At 54.4% G+C, this 25,577-nt stretch overlaps 1 protein-coding gene and 1 long non-coding RNA gene across 4 annotated transcripts; both read left to right on the forward strand.

The window, feature by feature from the left end:
• On the forward strand, window positions 1-1,238 carry LOC149521405 (uncharacterized). The gene is made up of 3 exons (XR_016347942.1): window positions 1-40; window positions 348-431; window positions 1,099-1,238. It is a non-coding gene; the product is annotated as an uncharacterized LOC149521405 (long non-coding RNA).
• A 3,221-nt stretch (window positions 1,239-4,459) lies between these two features.
• On the forward strand, window positions 4,460-23,727 carry MTCH1 (mitochondrial carrier 1). Of its 3 annotated transcripts, XM_075909930.2 has the most exons (12): window positions 4,460-4,650; window positions 5,592-5,676; window positions 8,041-8,147; window positions 8,819-8,896; window positions 10,949-11,006; window positions 12,085-12,136; window positions 13,327-13,386; window positions 16,138-16,231; window positions 17,428-17,475; window positions 18,082-18,149; window positions 19,505-19,580; window positions 21,914-22,134. In XM_075909930.2, exons 1-12 carry the CDS (start codon window positions 4,504-4,506, stop codon window positions 21,983-21,985), a joined length of 945 nt encoding a protein of 314 aa, XP_075766045.2. In that variant the 5' UTR covers window positions 4,460-4,503; the 3' UTR covers window positions 21,986-22,134. The 3 variants fall into 3 exon arrangements, with proteins under 3 accessions (XP_075766045.2, XP_075766044.2, XP_075766046.2); XM_075909929.2 differs by lacking the exon at window positions 19,505-19,580 and having other exon boundaries at window positions 21,914-23,727; XM_075909931.2 differs by lacking the exons at window positions 19,505-19,580; window positions 21,914-22,134 and having other exon boundaries at window positions 18,003-18,142.
• Window positions 23,728-25,577: the final 1,850 nt, after the last annotated feature.

The following is a 25,577-nucleotide window of genomic DNA, read 5'->3' on the forward strand; positions in this document are numbered from 1 at the left end:
GCGCCTACCTGCAGATCCAGCAGGTCCCAGCAGCGCTCAGGCAAGGAATCACGCAGTTCTGGTGGCGATGGGCCTTCCTCTCGCGGCCTCTGTCCTGCAGCACCCGAGGCCCTTTGCCTCTTTCCATTTCTTCCCCACTTCCACCACGGAGGTTTGCTGGCCCTGTGGGCGGCCCTCCCAGAGAGGAATTGCTCTGAGACTGGTCCCCTCTGGGGGTGACCTGAGCCAGCCTTTGGGAGTCTGAGACCTCCGAGCCTCCCAGTCGCGGATTGGCCGAGCCGGGGGCTAACCACAGGGAGAAGTTTCCCAGTTTCCCAGCTCTGACCCCAGCTGTCCTGCCTTTGCAGGCTCTGCACAAGGGCTTGGCTGCCCTCAGGCACGAACCTGCTGGCAGAGTCCCAGCCATGGACAGGATCCAGTACAGCCAGGAGGTGAGAATGGGCAGGCGGGGCAGGGGGCAGTTTTACCGTAGCGCTGGGAGAACTGGAAAGGAGGGACTGGAAATCCATTCTCCAGTCTGTCCTCCTGGCCTGCACCTCAGTGAGCCAGCCTTGGTCAGGGCAGAGCTAGGCAGGGCCCTTCCTCCTTCAAGGACAGGGGAAGGAGATGGAACTTCGAGTCAGGGCCCTGGCTGGCTTTGGGGGTGAGAATCCCCCGCCCCTGCCCAAATCCTCAAATCCCCCGCCCCTGCCCAACCTCCCCCGCTCCCCCTAGGAGACCCAGGAGATGGTGCTCCCAGAAGAATCCAATCCTTCCTAAAGATCTTGGTGGGCCCCAAGGGAGTCAGCTCCTCTACTACTGGCACAGAGATTCGGGAGAAGTGTGTGGAGAAATTCTCTGTGTCCTTCCCTTCCTCCGGCCAAGGGCTTCGAGCCAGTGAGGAGCCAGGGGTCTGTCTCTAGCCTGATGAGCTGTTCAGGGGCTCAGAAGGACAGGACCAGCCCAGCACTGAGCAGTGTCCCAGCTAGAGAGATGAAGACACATTGTGACATCCCCTTCCCAAGCGCCATGAGCAATGAATCAGCTGGGCAGGGGATGGGTTCATTTGCACAGCATGCTCACTGGCCTATTGGTCCTGGACTGCTTCTCCCCCCACAGAGTGTCAACTTCTGCATCGAGTCCCGGGGGAGAGCCCCATTGTGATTCCCCTCCCCACACCCTGGATTTGACGTAAGTGACCTCAGACTCCGGCTCCAACAGGCTGTAGGATCTGCAATTGCAGGGGCTCTGGGTTGTCTCTCCCCCCCCCGTGTCTCCGCATCTCCCCCCCCCGCCCCCCGAGTCTCTCCCCCCCCCCGGGGACTCTTGGGCAGGCAGAGCCAGAGTAGGGAATGGGAGACTTGAGTCAAGTTCATCTTCTCCTGGGTCAGGAGAGATCCTAGGCCTTTAAGGGGACCATGTGCCAACCCCTGCTCCAGCCAGGTTCATGCCCTGCCTTGGGTCCATTCTTGCTCCTCTGGAGCAGCTGTGGAGGGCCATGTGCAACTCTGAATGCTGCAAACTCATAAGAGGAAGAGGCTTCACATGCTGCCCCCACCCCCAACACAGTCTCGCAGCTCCCATTGGCTTGCTTCTGGCCAATGGGAGCTGCCTGTTTTCAGGACAGGCAGTGTGCGAAGAACCCCTCCCCTTGGTCTCACACCATTCAGAGAAGCACATGCAGCCTGGCTGAGGCTCCCGCTGGGCTGCTGGCTGGGAGCTGCCCAAGTAAGTGTCTCCCTGCCAGAGCCTGCCTCTGGCACTCCAGCCTCTCCCCAACCCTCTGACCCCGTCCTGTACCCCTGTCCTAAGTAACCCAAACTCTACATCTCCAGTCAAGCACCCATACTGCTTTCCAGACCCTGCGTCCCAGGGGAGGGGCGGGGGTGGCAGTGACCTCTCATAGAATCATAGAACTATAGAGCCGGAAGAGACCTCAGAAGGTCATCAAGTCTAGCCCCCTGCTCTAGGCAGGACCAATCCCAACTAAATCGACCCGGCCAGGGCTTTGTCAAGCCGAGACTTAAACACCTCTAGGGATGGAGACTCCACTACTTCCCTAGGTAACCCATTCCAGGGCTTCACCACCCTCCTAGGGAAATAGTTTTTCCTAATATCCAACCTGGACCTCTCCCACCACAACTTGAGACCATTGCTCCTTGTTCTGCCATCTGTCACTACTGAGAACAGCCTCTCTCCATCCTCTTTGGAACCTCCCTTCAGGAAGTTGAAGGCTGCTCTCAAATCCCCCCTCACTCTTCGCTTCTGCAGACTAAACAGACCCAAGTCCCTCAGCATCTCCTCAGAGGTCATATGCTCCAGCCCCCTAATCATTTTGGTTGCCCTCCGCTGGACCCTCTCCAATGAATCCACATCCTTTTTGTAGTGGGGGGCCCAGAACTGGACACAATACTCCAGATGTGGCCTCACCAAAGCCGAATAAAGGGGAATAATGACATCTCTGGATCTGCTGGCAATGCTCCTCTTAATGCAGCCTAATATGCCATTAGCCTTCTTGGCTACAAGGGCACACTGTTGACTTATATCCAGCTTCTCATCCACTGTAACCCCCAGGTCCTTTTCTGCAGAACTACTACTTAACCGGTTGGTCCCCAGCTTCTAACAATGCTTGGGATTCTTCCGTCCCAAGTGCAGGACTCTGTACTTGTCCTTGTTGAAACTCATCAGATTTCTTGTGGCCCAATCCTCCAATTTGTCTAAGTCACTCTGGACCCTATCTCTGCCCTCAAGTGTATCTATCTCTCCCCCCAGCTTAGTGTCATCCGCAAACTTGCTGAGGGTGCAATCTATCCCCTCAGCCAGGTCATTAATAAAGATATTGAACAAAACCGGTCCTAGAACCGAACCTTGGGGCACTCCGCTAGAAACCAACCGCCATCCTGACATCGAGCCGTTGATCACTACCCACTGGGCCCGGCCGTCTAGCCATCTTTCTATCCATCTTACCGTCCATTTATCCAATCCACGTTCCCTTAACTTGCTGGCAAGAATATTGTGGGAGACTGTATCAAAAGCCTTGCTAAAGTCAAGGTCTATAACATCCACTGACTTTCCCATGTCCACAGAGCCAGTTACCTCATCATAGAAGCTAATCAGATTGGTCAGGCACGACTTGCCCTTTGTGAATCCATGCTGACTATTCCTAATCACTTTCCGCTCTTCCAAGTGCCTCAATATGGATTTGTTAAGGATCCCTTCCATGATTTTTCCAGGAACTGAGGTAAGACTGACCGGCCTATAGTTCCCTGGATCGTCCTTCTTCCCTTTTTTAAAGATGGGCACTACATTTGCCTTTTTCCAATCATCCGGGATTTCTCCCGATCTCCACGACTTTTCAAGGATAATGGCCAAAAGCTCCTCAATGACATTTGCCAACTCCCTCAGTACCCTTGGATGCATTAAGTCCGGACCCATGGATTTGTGTATGTTTAGCTTTTTTAAATAGTTCCTAACCTGTTCTTTACCCACCAAGGGCTGTCCATCTTCATCCCATCTTGCGTCACTTAGCACAGAAGTCCAGGAGCGGACCTTGTCCGTGAATATAGAGGGAAAGAAAGCATTGAGTACTTCAGCTTTCCCCACATCATCTGTCACTAGGTTACCTCCTTCATCCAGTAGGGGCCACACACCCTCTCTGATCACCTTCTTCTTGTTGACATGCCTGTAGAAACCTTTCTTGTATCCTTCACATCCTTAGCCAGTCGCAATTCCATCTGCGCTTTCGCCTTCCTGATAACCCCCCGGCATTCTCAAGCTAGACCTTTAAACTCCTCCCTGGTCATTTGTCCAAGTTTCCACTTTTTGTAAGCTTCCTTTTTGTGCTTAAGTTCACCAAGGATTTCCCCTGTAAGCCAATCCGGTCTCCTACCATGTTTGCCTCTCTTGCTACGCGTCGGGATGGTTTCTTTCTGTGCCTTCACTAAGGCTTCTTTAAAATACTGCCAGCTGTCCTGGACTCCTTTCCCCTTCATGTTAGCATCCCATGGGATTCTGCCCATCAGATCTCTGAGGGAGTCAAAATCTGCTTTTCTGAAGTCCAAGGTGTGTATTTTACTACTCTCTTTTCTTCCTTTGGTCAGGATCCTGAAATCTACCATCTCATGATCACTGCTTCCCAGGTTGTCACTCACCTCCACTTCCCCTATTAGTTCCTCCCTGTTTGTGAGCAGGTGGTCAGGCTCCCAGTGGCTAGAGAGGCGCCGGGAGGTCCTACAACAAGACACAGGCAGGGACAGGCTGTGGGGGGCCCTATAACCGATCCCTGGATGCGCACGTTAGGGGGGACCCTACAATAACAGCTTTACCACCCCCCCCCGCAGTCTGTGCACAATGGCATCTCCCACCACCTTGGTGGCGTGGACTGTGCCGACCCCCCCCCTTTCCTACGCGATGGTTCGGTCCTTTCCCCGCCTCGCCGTAGTGACGTAAGGCTCCGGCCCCGCCTCTTCCTAGTCACGTGCCTGACCCGGAAGCGCGTCCCGGCCTGCCGCAGTTGCTGTGGGGATGGCGGCAGCCGCCGCCCTGCCCGGGGGGCCCCGCGCGGGGGCGCGGCCGGAGCCGCTGGAAGGGGCCGAGTCGCTCTTCGTGGTGCTGGGCGCCGGGCTCACGGCGCTGAGCCACCCGCTGCTCTACGCCAAGCTGCTGGTCCAGGTGCGGGGGGGGCCCTGGAGTGGGGGGGTCACTGGCTGTTCGCGGGGGCCGGTGCCCGGTGGGGGGGGGCGGGGCCGGTGCCCGGTGGGGGGGGGCGGGGCCGTTGTCTGCCGCTGTGCGCATCTACCGCTCATTTCTGCGGCTGCGGCTGCCACGTGTGTCCCTAGGCCCCTGCCAGTCTGCGGGACTCGCTTCGGAGCTGCAGGCCCGGCAGGGGCGGGGGCAGGTTCCGCTGCTTGTTGTTCCCGCAGGGCTGGGGCGGGGATCCAGGGAGACGCTGGTGCAGGGATCTGTTCGGGGCTCTTTGCAGGGTGCTGGGCGTGGGGAGGGTTCAGGAGCATGGGGCTCTGGGTTGCAATATATATTGTGGTAAGTCTGGGCTAAGGCCTGTGGGTCTTGTGCTTCCTGGTGGGTCCTTCTGTGCACCTCAGAGGCTCGGGGTGTCCCGTATGCTGCCAAGGTGAGCGTACTCTGCTACCTGAGCCCTTTTCATCATTGGCCAGCCCAGTGTCCTTTTTCCAATCCCTACTGGCCCTTCCAGCCAGAGGGAGTGTTGGGGGGGGGGGCTGATCCCATCCACTTGCTCCTGGTTCTGGCCCAGGGCCCGGTGGAGAGGGGCAGCCCTGAGCAGGCCATGAATGAGACTTGCCAAGAATGTTTGTAACAGTCCTACTGGTGTCTTGGCTTGCCAGGGTACTTTCATTCATGGGGTTGTTTGAGAAAAGGTGATGAGTTTCTTTAAGCATTGGGCTGTCCTTGAGGAAGGAGTTTGTGTATGCAGAGGAGGAGTGGTATCATTACACTGAGCTTGGTATAGATGGGAGACACACGGGATATAGTCCTGCTATAACATGATACAAGTGATGACGGTCTTGTGATCCGTTGGTTTCGGAGAGTCCTTGTGAGAAGCGGATAGCAGCTAAGGGGTATTTCTTTTGAAGGTCGGGCATGAACCTCTACCTCCAACCATTGGGAGAAACGTGCTGGGGAGAAAAGTATTGTACCTACCTGGCTTTTTCACATATGGTGAGTATACTTAGTAATAGCTTGAGATCATATTCTAAAGAGGAAGGTGTGAGAACTGCCCATTTAGGGTCTATTTAAATCCGCTAATGTGACTGTTCTCCATCCCAGTTACAACAGTAATATCCCGATACAATTCTGCCTTGCTTCTGGAGCATACCCTAGGCTTCTGCCTCTCGCACTTTGGCAACATTGAGCACACTGGTTCTTGCAAATGATACCGTTGAATTCAACTGCAAGCAGAGATGGGACCCGAAATGTTTGGGCTGATTGCTGGCTCAGTATTTTAGTCCAAGGTTTTGGTTGATGTCTGCAGCATTTGCTGCAAGGGGGAGAAAGCTAGTTGTTGGGAAGAGCTAACCCTGAAGCATGCCACAGCTTCACTAAACTATTAGATGTTTGTCATTTTACTAACAAGCTGGGGTTGAGACTGTTCTAGGGATGGCTTTATATTAAGGTCTACTTGGCACATTTAACCATGTCACCTAACACTGCTATTTGCTGGGCCACTTACCACACTGTTTTGTTTTGTTGTGAGTGGGGAATATAAATGTGGCTTATAGCTGAGCTAAAACTTTGCAATGAAGGATTTATCCTGGTTTAAGGGAGAGTTCAACTCCTCTCTGCTACAAAATATGGCTGTGTTGTAACTTGATGGCCTCACGTACTTATTTGTAGTGTAGATTGGACCTTAAAGGGACAGAAATATGCAAAAATGGAGTAAATAAGCAAGGGGAGGGGGAGATGTTTGGAAGAAAAATACACTTGAATTTCTCTTCCAAAGAGAAATGATCTTTCTCCTCCGCTGTAATTCCAGTGAAATCAGTGCTGCTGCAGCAGGGTACATTTTAGAGTTGTTCGGTTTTGATTCGAGAGAGAGATGGAGGCATAAACCCATGGCTCCTGATTAGAGATGTAAAAGGTTAACCGGTTACCTGGTAAGCATTCGCCTTACTGGCATGATTACTCCATATTCACGTCACCAGCGGGCAGCAGAAGGAACAGCCTCCCTCCTGATGCAGTGCGGCAGGCCTGGCTGGCCAGAGCAGGCCCCCTACGGTGCAGTTAACCGATTGAACGATTGCCATCATATTTTTTAACCAGTTAACTTTGTAAATGGCTATCTACATCCCTACCCCTGATCCCAGGGCTGGTAGTGAATTTCTCTGGCCTAAGATGCATTGCTTGGCTCCTGTGAGAAATACTCCTAGTACTTGAGAGACAGGGAGTGACAAGTGCCCATGTAAAGCTCTTTTCAAATGAAAAGGATGAAATGGATTGGATCCTGCAATTGCCTTGAAATATCCATTAATTGGTGGGGGAAGGGGTACAAAATGCAGCTGCGATCAACCAGTAAATTGCAAACCTGTTTTTATGGCGGCTCTGGAGCTGTGTTAAGCAGAGTTTTATAGTCTCTCGCCTTGTTGTCAGATGGTCTGTTTTCACAATGTTGGTAGTGATTGGGGTCTTGTGATTGAAGGAATCCATGCAATGTGCCACTAGGGAACAAACAGCCTTGTAGAAAGCAAAGAGTGGGTAGGCAGGAACAGTCTGTTTTATGCTCAGCAGATCAAATTCACCTCAGCTGTAATTCCACTGAAATTAATGCTATTTACACCAGGGATGACTGATGTGCTTGTTTCTCTGCTTTCCCTAGAGGAAAACAGTCAGCTGTTTTATGTAATGCCTGAAGTTTTATACAGCACCTTATTCAAAGATCTCAAAGAACTGAATAAATTATTGTTCTTGAAATCTGTTAGATTATTTAGCCCCCCATTACTGTAGGGTCTGGGCAACTTACAAGTTTGAATGTATTTATCTTCACAACACTCTTGTGAGAGAGGGAAGTACTATTATCTACAATATATTGCTGAGAAACTGAGGCACATACTAAATGACATGCCCAAGGCCATGTAAGTAGTCTGTGGCAAAGTGATGAATTGAAGCTGGGTCTTCTCTCTTCCTTGATAGCACCCCAGGGATCCACCCTCCCTAACTATCCCCCTTGAGCTGGAAGGAGATAGAAATCTTGTGCAATGGATAAGGGATTCTTTACCCATTGTCTTAATCCAGTTAAATTGCCTTAACTCTCTTACTTAGGCAGAACATAATCAAGAGCTTTATTAGTCCAAGACATCAGCTCCATCTCTCCCAGCAACCCTAGAAGCAGTTGTTTACATGTCCCCTGAAATATCGGTGGGCGTTTGTGATAAATCATCACTCGAGGGGTTCTGCATGATGTCCAGATGTTTTAACATGCTTGAATCCAGGTGCTGTTTAGACAGGAAGTTGGAGACTCTGCAAAGCTGTGGTTCCGTTCCCTGCTAAGAGGATAACTTGTGACCAGTGTGATGTTTTCTTACCTAGCTAAACACATTGTGGCAGTGGATGGGAAAACAGGCCTCTTCCGCGGCCTAGCTCCTCGAATCCTCTCCAGCACTTTATCCACCGTCACCCGGGGCACTGTAAAGAAGGTAAAAGAACAAGTTTGCTTTTATTAAGGGACCTCCTGGATCGACTGTTGCCTGATCTTACAGTGGTTGTGGAACAGAACTGAATGGCATGTACATGTGATTATTGCTACAGCCTCCTCTTTGCACGAGCTTTGCTGAGAACCAGTGTGTTCTAGTCAGCTCTGAAAATTGCTTAGAAGCAAGATGGAGTTTCAGCCTCTAGGGAATCCTCTCTGGATGTGCCCACACTTGGTGATTCTTTACCTGTTGGTTAGGGGGATAATTTTGTGAGAAGAGGGTCTCAAGCACATCCCACTCCCCGTGTTCTCTGTCCATGGGCTCTAGGGACCACTGCAAATGGTCCTTAAAGCCATCAATGCTGACAATTCTTCTGGACCATCCTTGGAGAGCAACTTATTCAGTTATGACCAAGTTGCTTTAGAAAAGTGCATGTTCCATTTTTAGCTGGTGGGAACTTGTCTGTCACAAAGGATCAATGATGTCTGTCTGAAGGGCTGACCTCAGTAACCTTGAAGTTCCTCATCAGGCCTGTTAGTCTTATCGTATGGGGACAGTCTGAATTTGACTGAGATGTTGGTTTCACTGTCAGCGTGAGCACGGATCAGTCACTGTTCACATTTGTCTTCAGTTACTGTGAATTTCATGTATTTGTTTTCCTCCGCTCACCCCAGGTCTTTCCTGTGGAGGACATGGAGCATGTTTCTAACAAGGATGATGTGAAGACTTCCCTCAGAAAAGTGATGAAAGAGGTTAGAAACGTTTTCTCCTCATTAAACCTTTATCAAATGCAGGCTGTGAGAGCAATCTGTGTATGAATATTGCATGCTAATGAATAATCGAAAGAGCTCACAATGGAGCTCAATACCCTCGAGGCTGAAAACACTGGGGCAAAGCAGGCACAGCTGCTATGGGTGTAATTGCTCGGAAAAATACATAGTGAGTTCCAAGATATTGACACGAAACAGGAGGTTCACTAGGACCCTTTCATACAAATATTGTTGAAGTTTACTGTGAGCATTTTAATGTAGCTTAAGTCCTTTGAGTCAAGAATCATATACTACTAAAACTGGAAGGGACCTCGAGAGGTCAAGTCCAGTCCCCTGCCCTCACGGCAAGACCAAGTCTTGATCAGGCACGTCAGGCCGCACAACCTAATACCTGGGTCTCGGAGTCAACGTTGCCGCCTGAGGCGCTGGGGCAGCATGAGCACAGTGGCCAGTTGTGAGCACCTGCTGGAGAGCCCAGCGCAGAGCAGCCGGGCCAGCTGTGAGCACATGAGCAGAGCAGCCTGGCTCGGCATGAGCAGTTGCTGCAGCACAGAGCGTCCTGGTCAGCTGTGAGCAGGCACTCAGCCATGTGCTCCGAGCTGCCAGCGGGCCGCACTTCATTCTTTTATAAAGATGTTCTGGCAGGCTGCAAAAAATTTCCATCAGGCCGCATGCGACCCGCCAAACACCAGTTTGTCATGCGTGGTCTAGATCATCCCTGACAGGTGTCTGTCCAACCTTCTCTTAAATATCTCCAGAGGTGGAGATTCCACAACCTCCCTAGGCAACTTATTCCAGTGTTTAACCACCCTGACAGGCATGACGTTTTTTCTAATGTCCAACCTAAACCTCCCTTGCTGCAGTTTAAGCCCATTGCTTCTTGTCCTATCATCAGAGGCCAAGGAGAACAATTTGTCTCCCTCCTCCTTGTGACACCCTTTTAGATTCCTGAAATCCGCTATTATGTCCCCTTCTCAGTCTTCTCATTCCTAAACTAAACAAGCCCACTTTTTTCAGTCTTCCCTCATAAGTCATGTTTTCAAGGCCTTTAATCATTCTTGTTGCTCTTCTCTGGACCTTCTCCAATTTCTCCAGATCTTTCTTGAAATGCAGTGTCAAGAACTGGACACAGTTCTCCAACTGAGGCCTAACCAGCGCAGAGTAGAGCAGAAGAATGACTCCTCGTGTCTTGCTCACAACACTCCTGTTAATGCAGCCCAGAAGGATGTTTGCTTTTTTTGCAACAGCATCACGCTGCTGACTCCTATGTAGCTTGTGGTCCACTCGGACCCCCAGATCACTTTATGCAGTACTCCTGCCTAGACAGTCGCTTCCGATTCTGTATGAATGTGTGAGATGGATTGTTCCTTCCTGAGTGGAGCACTTTGCATTTGTCCTTATTAAGATCATCTGGTTAGCTCAGACCATGTCTCCAGTTTGTCCAGATCATTTTGAATTCTGACCTCCAAACCACTCACAACCCCTCCCAGCTTGGTATCATCTGCAAACTTCATAAATATCCTCTCTGCTGTCCTCCAAATCGTTGATGAAGATATTGAACAGAACCAGCCCCAAAACAGACCCCTGTGGAGTCTTTAACCTGAGCTTTAATAAAAGGGAAGGGGAAGGAGGCAGGTGCCAGTTGTTCACCAGCTTCCAGGCCCTCAATATTCAGGAAACCAGGGAATGAAAGCGGTGACAGATGCAGAAGTAGGGCAGGAATGACAGCACCTCAGAGGCAGCCTAGGTAGGAACCGGCCAGGCGTGGCATATTCTGGGCAATGCACTAATGCACTTGGGGTAACCACAAGGGGCTTCTCTTCAGCACCCTCTTTTGGGGTCACTCCACTGGCTCCAGAACACACCGTATCATTCATCAATATTAAAATGGGCATGCTGGGTGAGAAGCCAGTTATTGAGCCCTCTGAACCACTGGTTGTTGGTGGGAGCTGATCTTTTGTAGCCAGAGTCAGTTCCGGTGAACTCCTTGCAACACAGCTTTGCAGCTTTTAATGTGGTTTGTTTTTTTTCCAGACCTCTCATGAGATGCTGACGCAGTGCATGTCCCGGGTTATCTCGCACCCCTTGCACGGTGAGTCCTGGTCTCTCAGTGCTTGCCGGCCCTGGGGCATGCTGGATAGTCTGTTCCTGTCCCTGACTTCAGTGTTTTCGTTTGATAAAAATCCTCTCTAGAACTAGAGAATTGTAGGACTGGAAAGCACCTCAAGTGGTCAACTCATCCAGTCCCTGTATTCAAGGCAGGACAGAGAATAATCTAGAGCATCCCTGACAGGTGTTTGTCTAACCTGCTCTTAAAAACCTCCAGTGACAGATTGCACAACCTCCCTAGGCAATTTGTTCCAGTGCTTAACCACCCTGACAGGTAGTTTTTCCTTAATGTTCAATCTAAACCACCCTTGCCGCAATTTAAGCCCATTGATGCTTGTGATTCCTAGCATCTAGCCCTATTAGAAGAGCATGGATTACAAACTAACCCTAGAGAAGGATAATAGCCAACATCCTAGTGATGGGACATTCAGAGCTTGGAGATGAAGCTGTCTCTTACAGCTGGCTTGGTAGCTTGTGCTAGGCATTTTACGTATAATCAGGCAGACCAAACAAGAATTTGAAGAGCAACTAGTAAGACAGAAAAACTAACAGCAAAATATTGTTTTAAGTACGTCCAAGACCGGAGCCTGTCGAATAGCTGCTTGGATGGTCAAGGTGCTAGAGGGATATTCCAGAAAGATGAGGCTGTTGCTGAGAAGTTGAATGAATTCTTTGCATCGGTCTTTGTTGGGGAGCATAGGAGAGAGTTTCCCACATACGATTCCAGCATTAGGCAGACTGGTTGAAACAGAGGCTTGGATGAATGAGACTTGTGGGGAAGAGTCCGCATGGCTTTTATAAAGGGAAATCCTGCCTCCCCGATCTACTAGGACAAGGGGGGTCCCGATCACGAGAGTGCTGCTGCTATTGTGCAATGGCACGGAAGCCATCGCTACTGTTGGGTGCATGGCGAAGACTCCTTCACTGCTCTCAGGATGATGGGACACTGGCTGGTTTGGCTCCCTGTCATTTCCACCTCCCAGGCCAGATGCCTGTCCAGTTAAAAACATAATTGTGCTTAATTTGCTTCCTTGTCAACCCCGTTGTTTCTCTTCTTCCAGTGATCTCAGTGCGCTGCATGGTCCAGTTTGTAGGCCGGGAAGTCAAGTACAGGTGAGCAGCTCTGGCATATGTCGGAGGGTTAAAGCACAAGGCTTGGAGTCAGGAGTCTTGGGTCTCTTCCTCCTTCAGTCATGGTGGAGGAGCTGAAATAATAATGCTCCAGGTCACACCCAGTGATTGTGGAGCCCGGAACTTAACTGACTCCTGTGCTGCGTCTAGAGGATGACTGGCTTTGTGGCCAGCAGTGGAGGCCTGGGATAGGGAAGGCTGTGCCCTGTTCCGGTTCACCCTCCCAGCTCTATTCACAAGTGCACTCCAGTTTCTTGGGCTTTTTCTTTGGATCGCTGTCCTGCTAGATGTTGAAAACCGCAAGGAAGTGAATTGGGCTGCAGGGCCTCTTGGTCATAATGTACCGTTCCGACGGCTTGTCTGGGGACGCCTTTCCAGACGCCAGTTCCTCCAGGGCCATGGCTGCGCATTGGCTCCATTGTGAGGATCTGCAAGAGCCACCTAGCATGGTCCAGTAGTTGAGCTTGTGGCCTAGGAGCTGGGAGTCACTGGTTGAAGTCTGAGCTCCATGACAGGCTTCCTTTGTTATCTTGGGCAAACGGTGTCGTCTCTGCCTCCGCTGCCCGGTTTGCAGTGGGGGCAATAGCACTGCAGTCCTCACAGCAGTGGTGGAGTACCTGTGTTAAGACTCTGGCGTGCTTCAAGAGCCACCGCTGAAAAGTTCTAACCAAAACGAGGTGGTGCCAGTGGTACGTTTTCATTCCTGAAACACACTGGCAGCTACTGCAGTTGAATAGAGATTTCTAGCATGGCTTTCCACCGAGAGGAAGGCAGGTTCCTCTCCTGAGAAGCTAGAGGGATCATGCAAAAGACGAATTCTGACAGTTACAGCACGAGGTTCAGAAAAGTCTCTTGTGCTTGTAGTGGACAGCAGATTACAACACCCCGATCCACAGCGTTTAAAATCAGTTGTAATTCTGATCTAGTGTGGCTGGAGCTCTGTGTGTAACGTGAACCAGTGGATGGATGCAAAATGCAGGGCTTTCTTCCATACACATGCATGCCTCAAGCCAGCAGTAGGGTTCTCTCGAAAGGAGGCATTCACAGAATTATTCCTGGGGTGTAGGGACGTGTCTTCAGTGTTGGAAGATATCGGGCTCCGTGCAAGGATGCGGTTGGCCAGAGGGGGGTGCACACTGGACCCGGTTATAACCGTTTTCCTCTCCCAACAGTGGTGTGCTGAGCTCCATTGGCAGGATTTTTAAAGAAGAAGGGATCTTGGGATTCTTTGTGTACGTGAGTCTTTATCTCATTTGTCCAAGTGACTTCCCTGTTGCTGGAGGCGTGAGGAGTGCGTCTTTAGCACCAGTCTGGGGTGTGCATGCAGTCGCAGTGTGCAAGGGAAAGCCCTCTTTTCGAGAGAATCTTTGGTGTGAGGTCCCAGTGATGTAAAGGGGCATTTCAAGCACTTGCTTGCACAGCCGATGCTAAGAGTAGACGAAGTGCAAAAATGAAAGAGGTGCGCTGCTGCAGTAAAACAAGTAAAACCTGGAGGCACATTCAAGTGCCGGATGCCTCTGGGTGGGAATTAGCAAGCGCTTCACGCTGAGAGAAGGGTTGACTTGGCTACAGCAATGCAAAATGCTCTGGACTCCGCTCCCTAAAGCAAACACCAGTAAAGCTCAACAGGGCCAGAAGCACCTCCGTGAAGCCGGACGAATTGACAGTAACTAAAGAGCAAGTCTGGCAGATAATTAAGGGTTTACATCAAAATTTCACCTTCCTCCCCTTTTGACATACAATCAAACAGGCCACTTGCTGCTTCTGTTAGCCACAGTTAGAGAAGTCACTTTCTCTCTTGCATCAAATCATAGCAAACTCTCTCATTGAAACTGCAGGAGGGGATTTTGGGTGCGGGAATTGTCTGTGCTGTGTTAAGGCCTGCTATCTGATCCGACATGCTCCCTAACCAGTTATTAACTGCTAGTGATGTTGGTCTGATGTGGGGAGAGGCCCGCTCTGTTGGATGCTGTCAGGAAAGCACATGTTGAACTTCTGGAAAGACTGGGTCTGATGATGCGCTTAATTCCTGTTGCCCCCCGGCATAATTGCATTGTATTTGCAGGTATTCGGGGCGCTGGCTTCCAATGTTTCTTGTGTATTATGTTATGAATATTTTAAAATTATAAATCAGGACCAACCTATCTGAAGAATTAGAGCCTTCACTTTCTCTGGCATATCCCGTGTGTGCTACTTCGCTGTATGACACATCCACAGATCTAGATCCCTGCCTGCATCATTTCCCTGGCAAAATGAATTGGCGTCTTCCAAGCTGTGCAGCCGTTCACAGCACAAGATTCCCTTGAAAGCATAAAAGCCAACCATTGCTCTCGAGGAGAGGGACTGAACCACGTTGCTCTGATCAAGTTTAGTTTGCTTCACCAAATGGAACAGGAAATCGGGTTTGGGGTTTTTTTCCTTTCTAGAGAAGTGTTTGGAGGGGTGGGTGGAACAGGAACGAAAGGGCCAGAGAAGGCTCTGCCAAGCTCTGGAAACCCTCACGCTTAATTTACCATAAATGTTCTAACTCTGGGAGGACTATTCTGGTAACTAAGCTAAACTCCAGAGCCTTTGCTGCGGAGGAATAAACGTGTGAGCAAGCGGTGGGCGGGGCCTTGGCCAAAGCACCGGGTTGTGCCCTGCTCTGCAGGGGAAGCGTAAATGAACTAAGTGGCTGTTCTGGTGGATACGCTGATGGACAAATAAGGCAATTTACCCCCCAGCCTCATTCATTGCTAAGTGCTGTTAGAAACCGAGTCCGTGGTAGTTCTGCCGTGACGTTGGCCCACTCAGGAAAATGAGAAACTCCCAGTTCTTCCCCACTGGGTTGCGGCTTGTGAGGGCGAGCTGCTAGCTGGCCATGAGGTGCTTTGTTCACCTGCGCCTCTGCCGGCACGGGCAAGTGCAGCTCCCGCTGGCTGTGGATCGCTGTTCCCGGCCAATGGGAGCAGTGTCCCAGTCTGCACCACGATCCACGGCCAACAGGAGCTGCAGAGGAGCAAAGCGTCTCAGCCGCAGCTAGTGGCTTGCCCTCATGAGCTGCGCTCGGAGTCTGAAACCCCCTGGTTCAAGAGGGATGTTTCCAGTGGCTGCAGCACTTCACTGGTGGTGCCCCCACCTCCCTGGGTAAAGCTGGCTTTGCCCAGACACAGGGTAGTTTCGAAAGAGCCTTTAATGACCCTTTGCGGCGAAAGAGGGCTGCAAACGGCCTGTCTTCACACAGTGTAGGTGGCGGGGTGAGCGGGGACAGATAACTCTCACCTTCTCCCACCTTCTCAGCCTTTGCACAAGGCCCTCTTGGGACACGCAGACAGACAAACTCACAGCAGGGGATGGTCAGGCAAAGAATCTTGCTGAGACTTCAAAGCAGCGATGAAGCAAGGAGACGGCCCGTGGTGAAGAAGGGGGGTGGATCGTGGGGGTGGAAGCCTTTTACTTGTTCAGCTCCACTCTCGCTTGGGTAGTGGCCAAAAGGCGTCATGCGGCTGCTGTTTGGTGGGCTGAGATGATCTGGTAGATCTCGGTCTGATTCACATGGTAGGAGCCTTCCATGGCCAACATCTGTTAGCTTGTCTCAGTCCATTCCCTGCAGCTGCAGACCTTTCCTAGCGTGACGCTGTCCAGGGTTGTCGCTTGTTTCCCCGGGATGATTAACCTCTTAGCTGTCCTGCTGTGGGCCAGCCCACGGCCTGGCTCCCTCGCCGCTCTGCCAGGCGGCCGAGGGCTGGAGACGTGTGGTGCAGATGTGACAGCTGGTTGGGCAGGGGCCCGTTTCCGTGGCTTAGTGGGGGAGGCCGGGGAAGGTTTCATTGTCGCTACCTGGGCTATTCCTGCTCTGGGACTCCTGTTTCCAGGGCTCTCTGTTTGGCCCATGTAATCGGCAATACGCAACTGCAATCCAGTCTGGCTTCCAGAGTCCCAGCATGGGATCCTGGCGGCAGCTCAGGAGGCGCTGCCTCACATTCGTGTCCTTGTTCTTTCAGCGGCTTAGTCCCTCACATCCTGGGAGACGTCGTCTTCCTGTGGTGCTGTAACATCCTGGCTCATTTCATCAACACCTACGCCGTGGACGACAGTGTGAGTGGGATGCTGTTAGCCTGGAGCAGCCGGGGACTTTGACTCTAGCGCAGAGAGAAGTAGCTGAGGCCAGTGTGTGGGCCATGCCAGTGTGTGGGCCATGCCAGTGGCTCTCCTTCGCCTCGCTGGGCCGCACGATGGTCATAACAAGCCGCTCTCCCGGGACTGGGCAGCTGGCTCGCGGCGCAGGCGTGCCTAGAACGTGCGGGCTGTGCTGACCGACCCGTGGCCGTGCTCTGATTGGCTCTCACAGTCAGTGCTGTGTGCAGTCAGCACCCACCTCCCTGCACGGGCCCTGGCTTCGTGTCAGTTAGTAACACTGGGAGGGAAACAACCATGTGGACAAAACCCAGCAAAATCTGGCAGCCCTGTGTGAGCAACGGCAAAGGCAGCGTCTCATGGGCCACACGCAGAACCCTGATGGATCGCCCATGGGCCGCAGGTTGCCCATCGCTGCTCATGCTCCAGCATCAGAGGGTTTGTAGTGGGACCCGAAACTAGAGGCGTTAGCGTAAAGCAGGGGGCATAGAAATCGGCAGAATGTGGCTCAGGCCCTAGCAGGCGTCCGTTCAGTCCCGCTCTGCGCTAGGTTGAGCGTTGGAGGGGGAAGGAGTCAGGCTCAGGGATGAATTGCGTCTGGAGTTTGGCTTCAGCCTCTGTAGTTCCAAATCTTTAGCCTAAACTGGCGTGACCATCACAAGCTCAGCGGCATGTGAACTAGAAAATGGACCCTTTTCAGTTTGGCCTAAAGCCATTGGGCTTGTTGGGTCTGTTGACTTGAATGCTCAGCGCCCCCATTCTTGCTCCTCCCTCCCGAAAATACCCTCCTGGAAACAGGCCTACGAGTGGGTTTGCCAGTTTTCCGCTGTTACAGCATGCGCACAGCAAGGAGGTTTCAGGGTAAGACAAAAGCATGATGAAAGAGCCAATCATTAAAACAGGTTGGCTGAACTGTTCCTGCCCCCCAGCCCTCCGTATCCCCTTATCCATCTGTTAACACCATGCTCCTTTCTTGGGTGTGCCAGGCCTGTGCCATATCATGGCTACCTCTGCTTTTCTGCCGCTTACTTGACTTGCTCTTCAGACACTAGCCCCTCGGGCTAATGCTCTTGTGTGGGGTTCATGACACAATGAGATGTTGATATCAGCTGCCTTTTCCGTGACCTCACTGGCTTCGTCTTTCCTCTCCATTGCAGTTTAGCCAGGCATCTGTGATCAGGAGCTACACGAAGTTCGTGATGGGGGTATGTAGACGCCACTTCTTGCATTCCCTGGGGGGCACTGCCAGGCTACGAGCAGGCATGCGTGCACTGTGTATGGGTGTCTCCTGCCTCTTTCTAGGTCACTTGGTGTAAGGGCCCATCGGACGCCGAGGTCCCAGTGACTTAGGTGGAGCTGTGAGTGCTCATCACTTCTGTAAATAGTCCAGTGTGTAAATCAGAATGGGCAGGCGATAGTGCTGAGATACGTGATCTCAGAGCCCAGCATGGGACGGCAGAGGCTGATGGGTAACAAGATGACCCCACACCTCTTCTGACTTTGACATGCAGCACCACTGCGTTTTCCTCTTCTTGTGTAACAGTCAAGCCAATAATGTGGCAGCTCTGGAGGGGGAAAGAGGCGAGAAGATGGGCCTGCGAGGAACGTCTGCTCCCAGCCTGTCGAATACTAGCACAGAAACGCACAAAACTATCTGCAGCCACTAGCTTTTGTCACTGCAGCGGTTAGCTGCTGCCCGATGGTTTGTGCTTAATTTGTTGTTTTTTTACAGCACCCAAAGTGTGTTAGGCACTTCCACCCCGTCCTGTTGTGGAAGGGAGCCGCTCAGCTTTGGTGATTCTTGGTTTCAGATTGCTGTGAGCATGCTGACGTATCCCTTCCTTCTGGTGGGAGACCTCATGGCTGTGAACAACTGTGGGTATGTCTGATTTGGAAGCCTAGTGCTTTGTTCTCTGTTCTGACAGACCTGGAGATCAGTAGTTTTCAATAATTGTCTTCACGCTCAGATGGAAATGGCTCTCCTAGCCCCTTAGACACACGCCCGCTTTGTCCCAGAGACTTGGATCGGAAGGCATGGACAAGTCGTGGGACAGCAGCTAAGGGAGGTGCAGAGATTCGGCCCGATAGGAGTGAGGGGACTGGGCTCAGAGGCTGCTATGGCCTCAGGGTAGACGTTTGCGGGCCATGCACCAAAGGAGGCAGGTGGGCTACGATCAAGAGGAGGGCAGCAAGGACTGGCACAGGGGAGAATTAAGAAACAGCCACCCCCAGACATGCACCTCGCCACGTTGTGTCCCCAGTGTGGCAGGCTGCATGTGAGGAATGCTAACAGGGAGTGGGGCTGGCCCTTCGCTGGGGCCTTTCTGAGCAGCAGCGGCTCTGCGCTATGCGGGTTCGCACGGGCTGCCGTTGAATTCCATGGGATGTCGGGTGTCAGGAACTTGGCCTTTAGCCTGATGCTGCCATTTCCGGCACTCCTCCCCCTCCTGCCCCGTTCTGTGGGGCTCAGCATCCTCCCTGCGTGTGCACTCGCAGCCCCCCTCTGATCCACTCACCTTGCCACGCAGGCTACGTGCCGGCCTGCCTCCCTGCTCACGTGGCCCCCCCGACCCTCTCGCCTCGCCACGCAGGCTACGTGCCGGCCTGTCTCCCTGCTCACGTGGCCCCCCCGACCCTCTCGCCTTGCCACGCAGGCTACGTGCCGGCCTGCCTCCCTGCTCACGTGGCCCCCCCGACCCTCTCGCCTTGCCACGCAGGCTACGTGCCGGCCTGCCTCCCTGCTCACGTGGCCCCCCCGACCCTCTCGCCTTGCCACGCAGGCTACGTGCCGGCCTGCCTCCCTGCTCACGTGGCCCCCCCGACCCTCTCGCCTTGCCACGCAGGCTACGCCCCCCCCCCCCCCCCCGACCCTCTCGCCTCGCCTTGCCGTGCAGGCTACGTGCCGGCCTGCCTCCCTGCTCACGTGGCCCCCCCGACCCTCTCGCCTTGCCACGCAGGCTACGCAGGCTACGTGTCCCCCCCCGACCCTCTCGCCTTGCCACGCAGGCTACGTGCCGGCCTGCCCCCCCAACCCCCCCGCCCTCGCCTTGCCACGCAGGCTACGTGCCGGCCTGCCTCCCTGCTCACGTGGCCCCCCCGACCCTCTCGCCTTGCCACGCAGGCTACGTGTCCCCCCCCCCCGACCCTCTTGCCTCGCCTTGCCGTGCAGGCTACGTGCCGGCCTGCCTCCCTGTGTTCGCGGCCCCCCTCTGACCCTCTCACCTTGCTGTGCAGGTTACGTGCCGGCCTGCCTCCCTATGCTCCTGTGTTCACCTCCTGGATTCAGTGCTGGAGGCACCTCGGTGCTCAGGTGAGGGCGGCAGCGGGCGGATTTCCGGGGCTTCCTTGGCAGTGTGGGATGGTCTCTGTTCACATGCAGGCTCTCAAGGACTCCTGGCCTGCCTAGAAGCCTGACACGAGGTCCCATCAGCCTGATGTGCAGCTCTTTCCATCGCTGGCATCCCTCTCCGAGGGCGACGTGGCTCCTGCGCCATCTCTCCCGCATCTAGCTTCACCAGAGCTGTCTGAGACAGGGCAGGGCTACCCAGTGCGAGGAGCAGGGAATCGCCCCCTGGTCTCTTCCGTCCGAGGCTGTGGTCTGCACCCCTGGGTTCTCCTCCTCCCATCCTGTGTCACCTAGAGGAGGGTGCCACTTGTGCACGGAGTTCTGGAAATTGTGTCCTTGTGTTTACGTCCCCACCTGGCCTTGTGGGCTGGGCTGGGTGACTCAGTCTGGGGGGAGACTTCCATGGAACGTGCGTTCGTCCAGGAAAAAATCCAGGGCATTTAGAATGGTCGGTGAGCACCCTGCTAGACCCCAGCGATGCTTACGTTCAGCCTAGACAAGCTTCTCGTTCCTGCTGTGTAGCACCCGGTGGGGGGGACATGCTTAAACACAAGGAATGGAAGTGGGCAGGCTGGGCGTGCCGAGGCTGAAGGCGTTCGGGCTGTCCCCACGCTACAGAGTTTTAACAGAAAAACAGCCGTGTTTCCGACAAAACTTGAGGAACATCCACACTGCGATTGTGTTCTTCCACAAGTACCTCGAAAGAGCAGAGGGGTTTTGCAGCATCGGTAACCCTCTTTCTGTGAGGAAGAAGCCTTTTCCGAAAGAGCTCTTGCCGAAGGGCGTGTGTGGGTGGGGAAGAGGGGGTTCTTTCGCAAGAGGAGGAAAACGGAAAGGACAGGTGCCCGGGTGGCCACTCCTCCCATAGCAATCACAGCTGACAGGCGAGAGCGCCTCCATTCAACGTGGACGCTCTGTTGGAAAAGCAGATGGCTTTTTCAATGCGCTTTGGCCGTGTGGACGCTGTCAGAAGATCTCTTCCGGAAAACGCTTCTTCCGAAGGAAGCCTGCAGTCTAGACAGCCTGGGCGAGCGGGAGCACTGATGTTCTAAGTTAGGGCTGCGTGGACTGCATTGGTAACTTCCGGTGAGCGTGAGGGCTGCGTGGGCTGCATTGGTAACTTCCGGTGAGCGTGAGGGCTGCGTGGACTGCATTGGTAACTTCCGGTGAGCGTGAGGGCTGCGTGGACTGCATTGGTAACTTCCGGTGAGCGTGAGGGCTGCGTGGACTGCATTGGTAACTTCCGGTGAGCGTGAGGGCTGCGTGGGCTGCATTGGTAACTTCCGGTGAGCGTGAGGGCTGCGTGGGCTGCATTGGTAACTTCCGAGGAGCGTGAGGGCTGCGTGGGCTGCATTGGTAACTTCCGAGGAGCGTGAGGGCTGCGTGGACTGCATTGGTAACTTCCGGTGAGCGTGAGGGCTGCGTGGGCTGCATTGGTAACTTCCGAGGAGCGTGAGGGCTGCGTGGGCTGCATTGGTAACTTCCGAGGAGCGTGAGGGCTGCGTGGGCTGCATTGGTAACTTCCGAGGAGCGTGAGGGCTGCGTGGACTGCATTGGTAACTTCCGGTGAGCGTGAGGGCTGCGTGGGCTGCATTGGTAACTTCCGAGGAGCGTGAGGGCTGCGTGGGCTGCATTGGTAACTTCCGAGGAGCGTGAGGGCTGCGTGGGCTGCATTGGTAACTTCCGAGGAGCGTGAGGGCTGCGTGGACTGCATTGGTAACTTCCGGTGAGCGTGAGGGCTGCGTGGGCTGCATTGGTAACTTCCGGTGAGCGTGAGGGCTGCGTGGGCTGCATTGGTAACTTCCGGTGAGCGTGAGGGCTGCGTGGGCTGCATTGGTAACTTCCGGTGAGCGTGAGGGCTGCGTGGGCTGCATTGGTAACTTCCGGTGAGCGTGAGGGCTGCGTGGACTGCATTGGTAACTTCCGGTGAGCGTGAGGGCTGCGTGGGCTGCATTGGTAACTTCCAGTGAGCGTGAGGGCTGTGCCCAGTCTGCATAGCTACGGGAAGGAGCAGATGCTTGTACCCACCCATGTTGGTGGTTTCTTCTGTTGCCTTTTGGCCGAAGTTGCTGGAGCTCACTAGTCCCTGAAAAGACGATGTTTGTCGGGTCGCCCCGTGGGTCCCATGCGCCGAGATCCTGCGCTGGGGGGCGTTCCCCGCCGAACAGTTCAGGGCTTAAACTTTCCGCTTCCTGTTCCTAACGCTGTCACAGCACTGCCATTGGCAAGGGGGCACCAGGCCGCTGGGCGGGGAGTATCTGCTTCCGTCCCCTAACTCCTGCTCTTCTCTCTCCTAGGGGCAGCTGTTCCGGGGCTCCAGCCTGCTTTTCCGCAGAGTGTCTGCCACAGCAAGTTTCCCTGTTGACTAATTCTGCTTGTACTTTATTAACTCGTTACCTCGGCTGGGAGAGAGGGGACACATGGCTCTGCAGGGCCTCCGCTGAGGGTTTTTCTTTTGAATCTGAAGACCAAAGTGCAGGGACAAGCTGCCTCCTGTCCAGCGAAGCCGGAAATGAACCCACCTGTGGCGAGCTGGGTTGGAGCCCATTGCTAGTGGTTGGTTTGGCTGAGGTGCACCAGTTGGCTCCTCCGGCTCAGCCTGCAGGGCTTGAGTCAGAAGGGACAGTCTGTGCTGTAAAAGTGGCCAGTGCCCCGTCTCCCAGCAGCACTGCAGCGAGAAGCTGCTTTAGGCAGCCCGTGCTTGGGAGATGAACTCGAATTTGCCCTGCCAATGGGATCACACAGTAGGTGGCCCTCCGCCCTCGTGCCGCACGGCACTACAGGAAGTGTCTGCGCTTAGCGCTCTCGCCTGCCTCCCTTTGTAACTGCCTTGCCCGGCCAGCCCACGGACACACCTCGGTGCTTGCGAGCGAGTCGGCCGAGCCAGGAAGGCTGCATGACGCTGTGCGAGCCCTGTTCCTGGGAAGGTGCCACTCCAGACAACCCGCAACGACACTTGTCAGCCTCCCCCAGCTCGGGAAGGTATCGGCACCAAGGCTGCTCTCTCCCCGGCTGCGTTCCGGGAGCGGAGTCCGAGATGAGCCATGAAGACACGGTGAGGTGATGGCTGGGAGCGCCTGAGGAAGGGTGGGGTTGGGGCAGAGCACTCTGGGGCGGCGCGAGAGAGGCCTGACTCTGCACCCAGGATTTAAGAACACGGTCTGGGGTCTCCCTGCCGCTGGGTGGCACTGAGACGACCGGACCGCACTGGGCGTGCGCCTGTGCCCATTCCCTGGCAGGTCTGTTCCTGCCCTGGCTCTGAGTCCCAGGGCCGACTGAGACCACAGCACCAGACGCTGCTTCTGGCACGTCGCCAGCTGGACTGGAAATGGGCACCTTTCCGGGGTGCCTGTGAACAGCCTGTCTGATGGGTTCGGGTTGCCCCAGAGCGATGGGCTCCACGTTCAGTGCGCAGTCTTAGCTGCTGATGCGAGCACCGGACCAAACCAGAAGCAGGCGGACTTGCGCGCCGCTCAGAAGGCAGCGAATTCCATTGTCGGTGCCTGGGGGGGTGTTTCAGGCCTCGCCTGATTGGGGGGGGGGGTATCGACAGCTTCCGAACCAGGTTTCGTGGCATTTGGGTGCCAAGGTCAGGCAGCTTCCCCCCTCCGCACTCGTTCTGCAGAGCAACCCTTGTGTCTCTTCCACACACACAGGGGGTCTCCTTCCTTCAGTAGGGCCCCCGCGTCCCAAACGTTCAGCCAAGGGAGGCGTGTCCACCGCAGCATGGTGCTTTCCTGCACAGCCTACCCAGGGGCTCTGCTGATTGAGGGATTCATTCGGGGAATAGGACGACCAGCCCCCTCCACACCCAGGGCTCTGGGTCCTGCTCGGGTGCCTCGTTGGAGCAGAGGGACAGGACCTGACCACAAGCATGTTTTGTGCACGATGCAGCCGCAAGGTTTTGTAGCCTTTGGAATTTCAGCAACTTCAAGCAAGAACCTCACCTCCGCCGTTGCCCTGGGATCGGGCCTTCCCCTCCTCCCGTGCCCGTGCCCAGTCCCCTGGATGTGGCTTGTGCGAGAGGCGTGAGCGCTGCCCGGTCTGCCTGTAGCTGGGAGCGTTGTTCCAGAGGGTTTTGCTGAGCTCTACAATAAAATGACGAACAATCTCCCTTGGCCTTTGGGAGTCTCGCTGTCCTACACTAGCCCCCAGCCCAAGCACAGGAGGGTCAAGCAGTGGTATTCCAGTGGGGAGTGACTCCTGGAAATTGAGCCCACCTTTCAGCCATTGAGGGGTCACTGAGTGTACGTGGCCTGCTGCCAGGGAGCGGGGTGGCATTGTGCCATAGGAGATGGGCTAGGCCGGGCACAGGTTGTGCAATGAATCCGCTGCTCACGGTGGGAAGTTGAAACGCCTTTGTGGGTCTGGGCCTGGGATCTGGAGCAGCCGAGGTTTCACTTGGGGTCAGTGCGCGCAGTCAGCTGCCAAGTGGGGATGGGAGGAGACTTGCTAGCTGTAGGAAGGTGCCCAGTTCCTCAGACAGCAGCGCAGGTGCCCTGTGACTGGGTTTGGGGAAGTGAGCAGCCAGGTTTGCAGTGTGACTCTCACCTGAAGGGTGGGGCCTTTCCTGGTGCTGCGGGCACAAGCCACATTGTGGGGATCAGCCCTGGGGGGGCTAGGCAGGGGAGAGCCAGAGTACACATGGGAGCAAGGAAGTGGAAGGCTGGTCAGGCCTGTGCCTGGCTCCTTGCAAAGGAACCCTCCAGCATGGAAAGAGGTGTCCTGTGTATTGCCCAGCCAGGTATCATGGCCTTGTACTGCTAGCGGAGGGAGGCTGAGCTCTCTCCTTAGGCAGCAATGCTAGCCGTCTATAAAACCATGACGGGTGGGGGGGAGTGAATGAGGAAGAGCTCTTTACCCTCTAACACAAGAACTAGGGGACACCCAGCAAAACTAATAGCAGGTTTAAAACAAACCAAAGGAAGCATTTCTTCGCCCAAGGCAGTCGACCTGTGGAACTCCTTGCCAGAGGATGTTGTGAAGGTCCAGACTCGAAGAGGGCTCGGAAGAGAACTAGATACCTTCATGGAAGCTAGGCCCACTAGTGGCTATTAGCCAGGATGGGTAGGAATGGCATCACTAATCTTCATTTTACTAGAAGCTGGGAATGGGCAACAGGGAGGGATCACTTGAGTCCCTGTTTTGTTCATTGCCTCGGGGGTATCTGGCACTGGCTGCTGTCAGAGGCCCCTGGGCGAGAGGGTCTGACCCAGCCTGGCTGCTCGGATGTTCTTAGAGAGATTGGCCTTAAGCAATCCCCCGGGAGGCCAGTCACCGGGGAGAGACTGGCCTAGATGCGACATCCACAGCCGGCTTGTATTGACTTAACCATGTAGTGCAGAGGGGGCCTAAAGCGCAGGCAGGGTAGTCCTGGACCTCTCGGCTTCTGTCGCTCTGGCCTGGCCTGGCCTGGGGGAGCTGAGGGACAGCTCAGCCAGCCCAGAGAGCAGGGGCCTGGTTTCTGTCTGGGTTGGGAAGCCCAGTTTGGGACGAAGGGGAGCACCGTATATCCCTGTGCTCGTGCTGGAGGAAAAGCACCAAGCCCGGGGGTTCCTGCGAGCCGGCCCGGGGCCCCGGTGAGCTGTCCCCAGTCCCAGAGTTCTTGCGCGGAGGGACCAGCTTTGGCAGTGTTTAGGACTTTGACCTGGGTGATAAGGAGCCAGCCCTTCTGTCATCTCTGAAAGGCGGGCCAGGGCTCCCCGCTGCGGCGCTGGGGTGGGCAGGAGCCATGGCAGCCGATGCAGAGTTCATTGGGCAGCGTGTTTCTCTGCCCCTGGGAGCTCTAGGCAGGTGGCAGGCTGCCCCGGAGATGGGTGAAGAGCTTGTGAGTGAGACATTGGCTCTCTGGCCAAAAGGGGAGGGAGAAATGACGAGCGTGGAACTGAGCTACGGCTCTGCCCCCGCACGCACAGCCCTCAAGCGCTCCGGCTGCTGCAGCCTTTTGTGAAGGCCGCTCCT

This window comes from Pelodiscus sinensis, chromosome 27 (genome assembly GCF_052426305.1).
Source record: "Pelodiscus sinensis isolate ZL-2025 chromosome 27, ASM5242630v1, whole genome shotgun sequence".
NCBI lineage: Eukaryota > Metazoa > Chordata > Testudines > Trionychidae > Pelodiscus > Pelodiscus sinensis.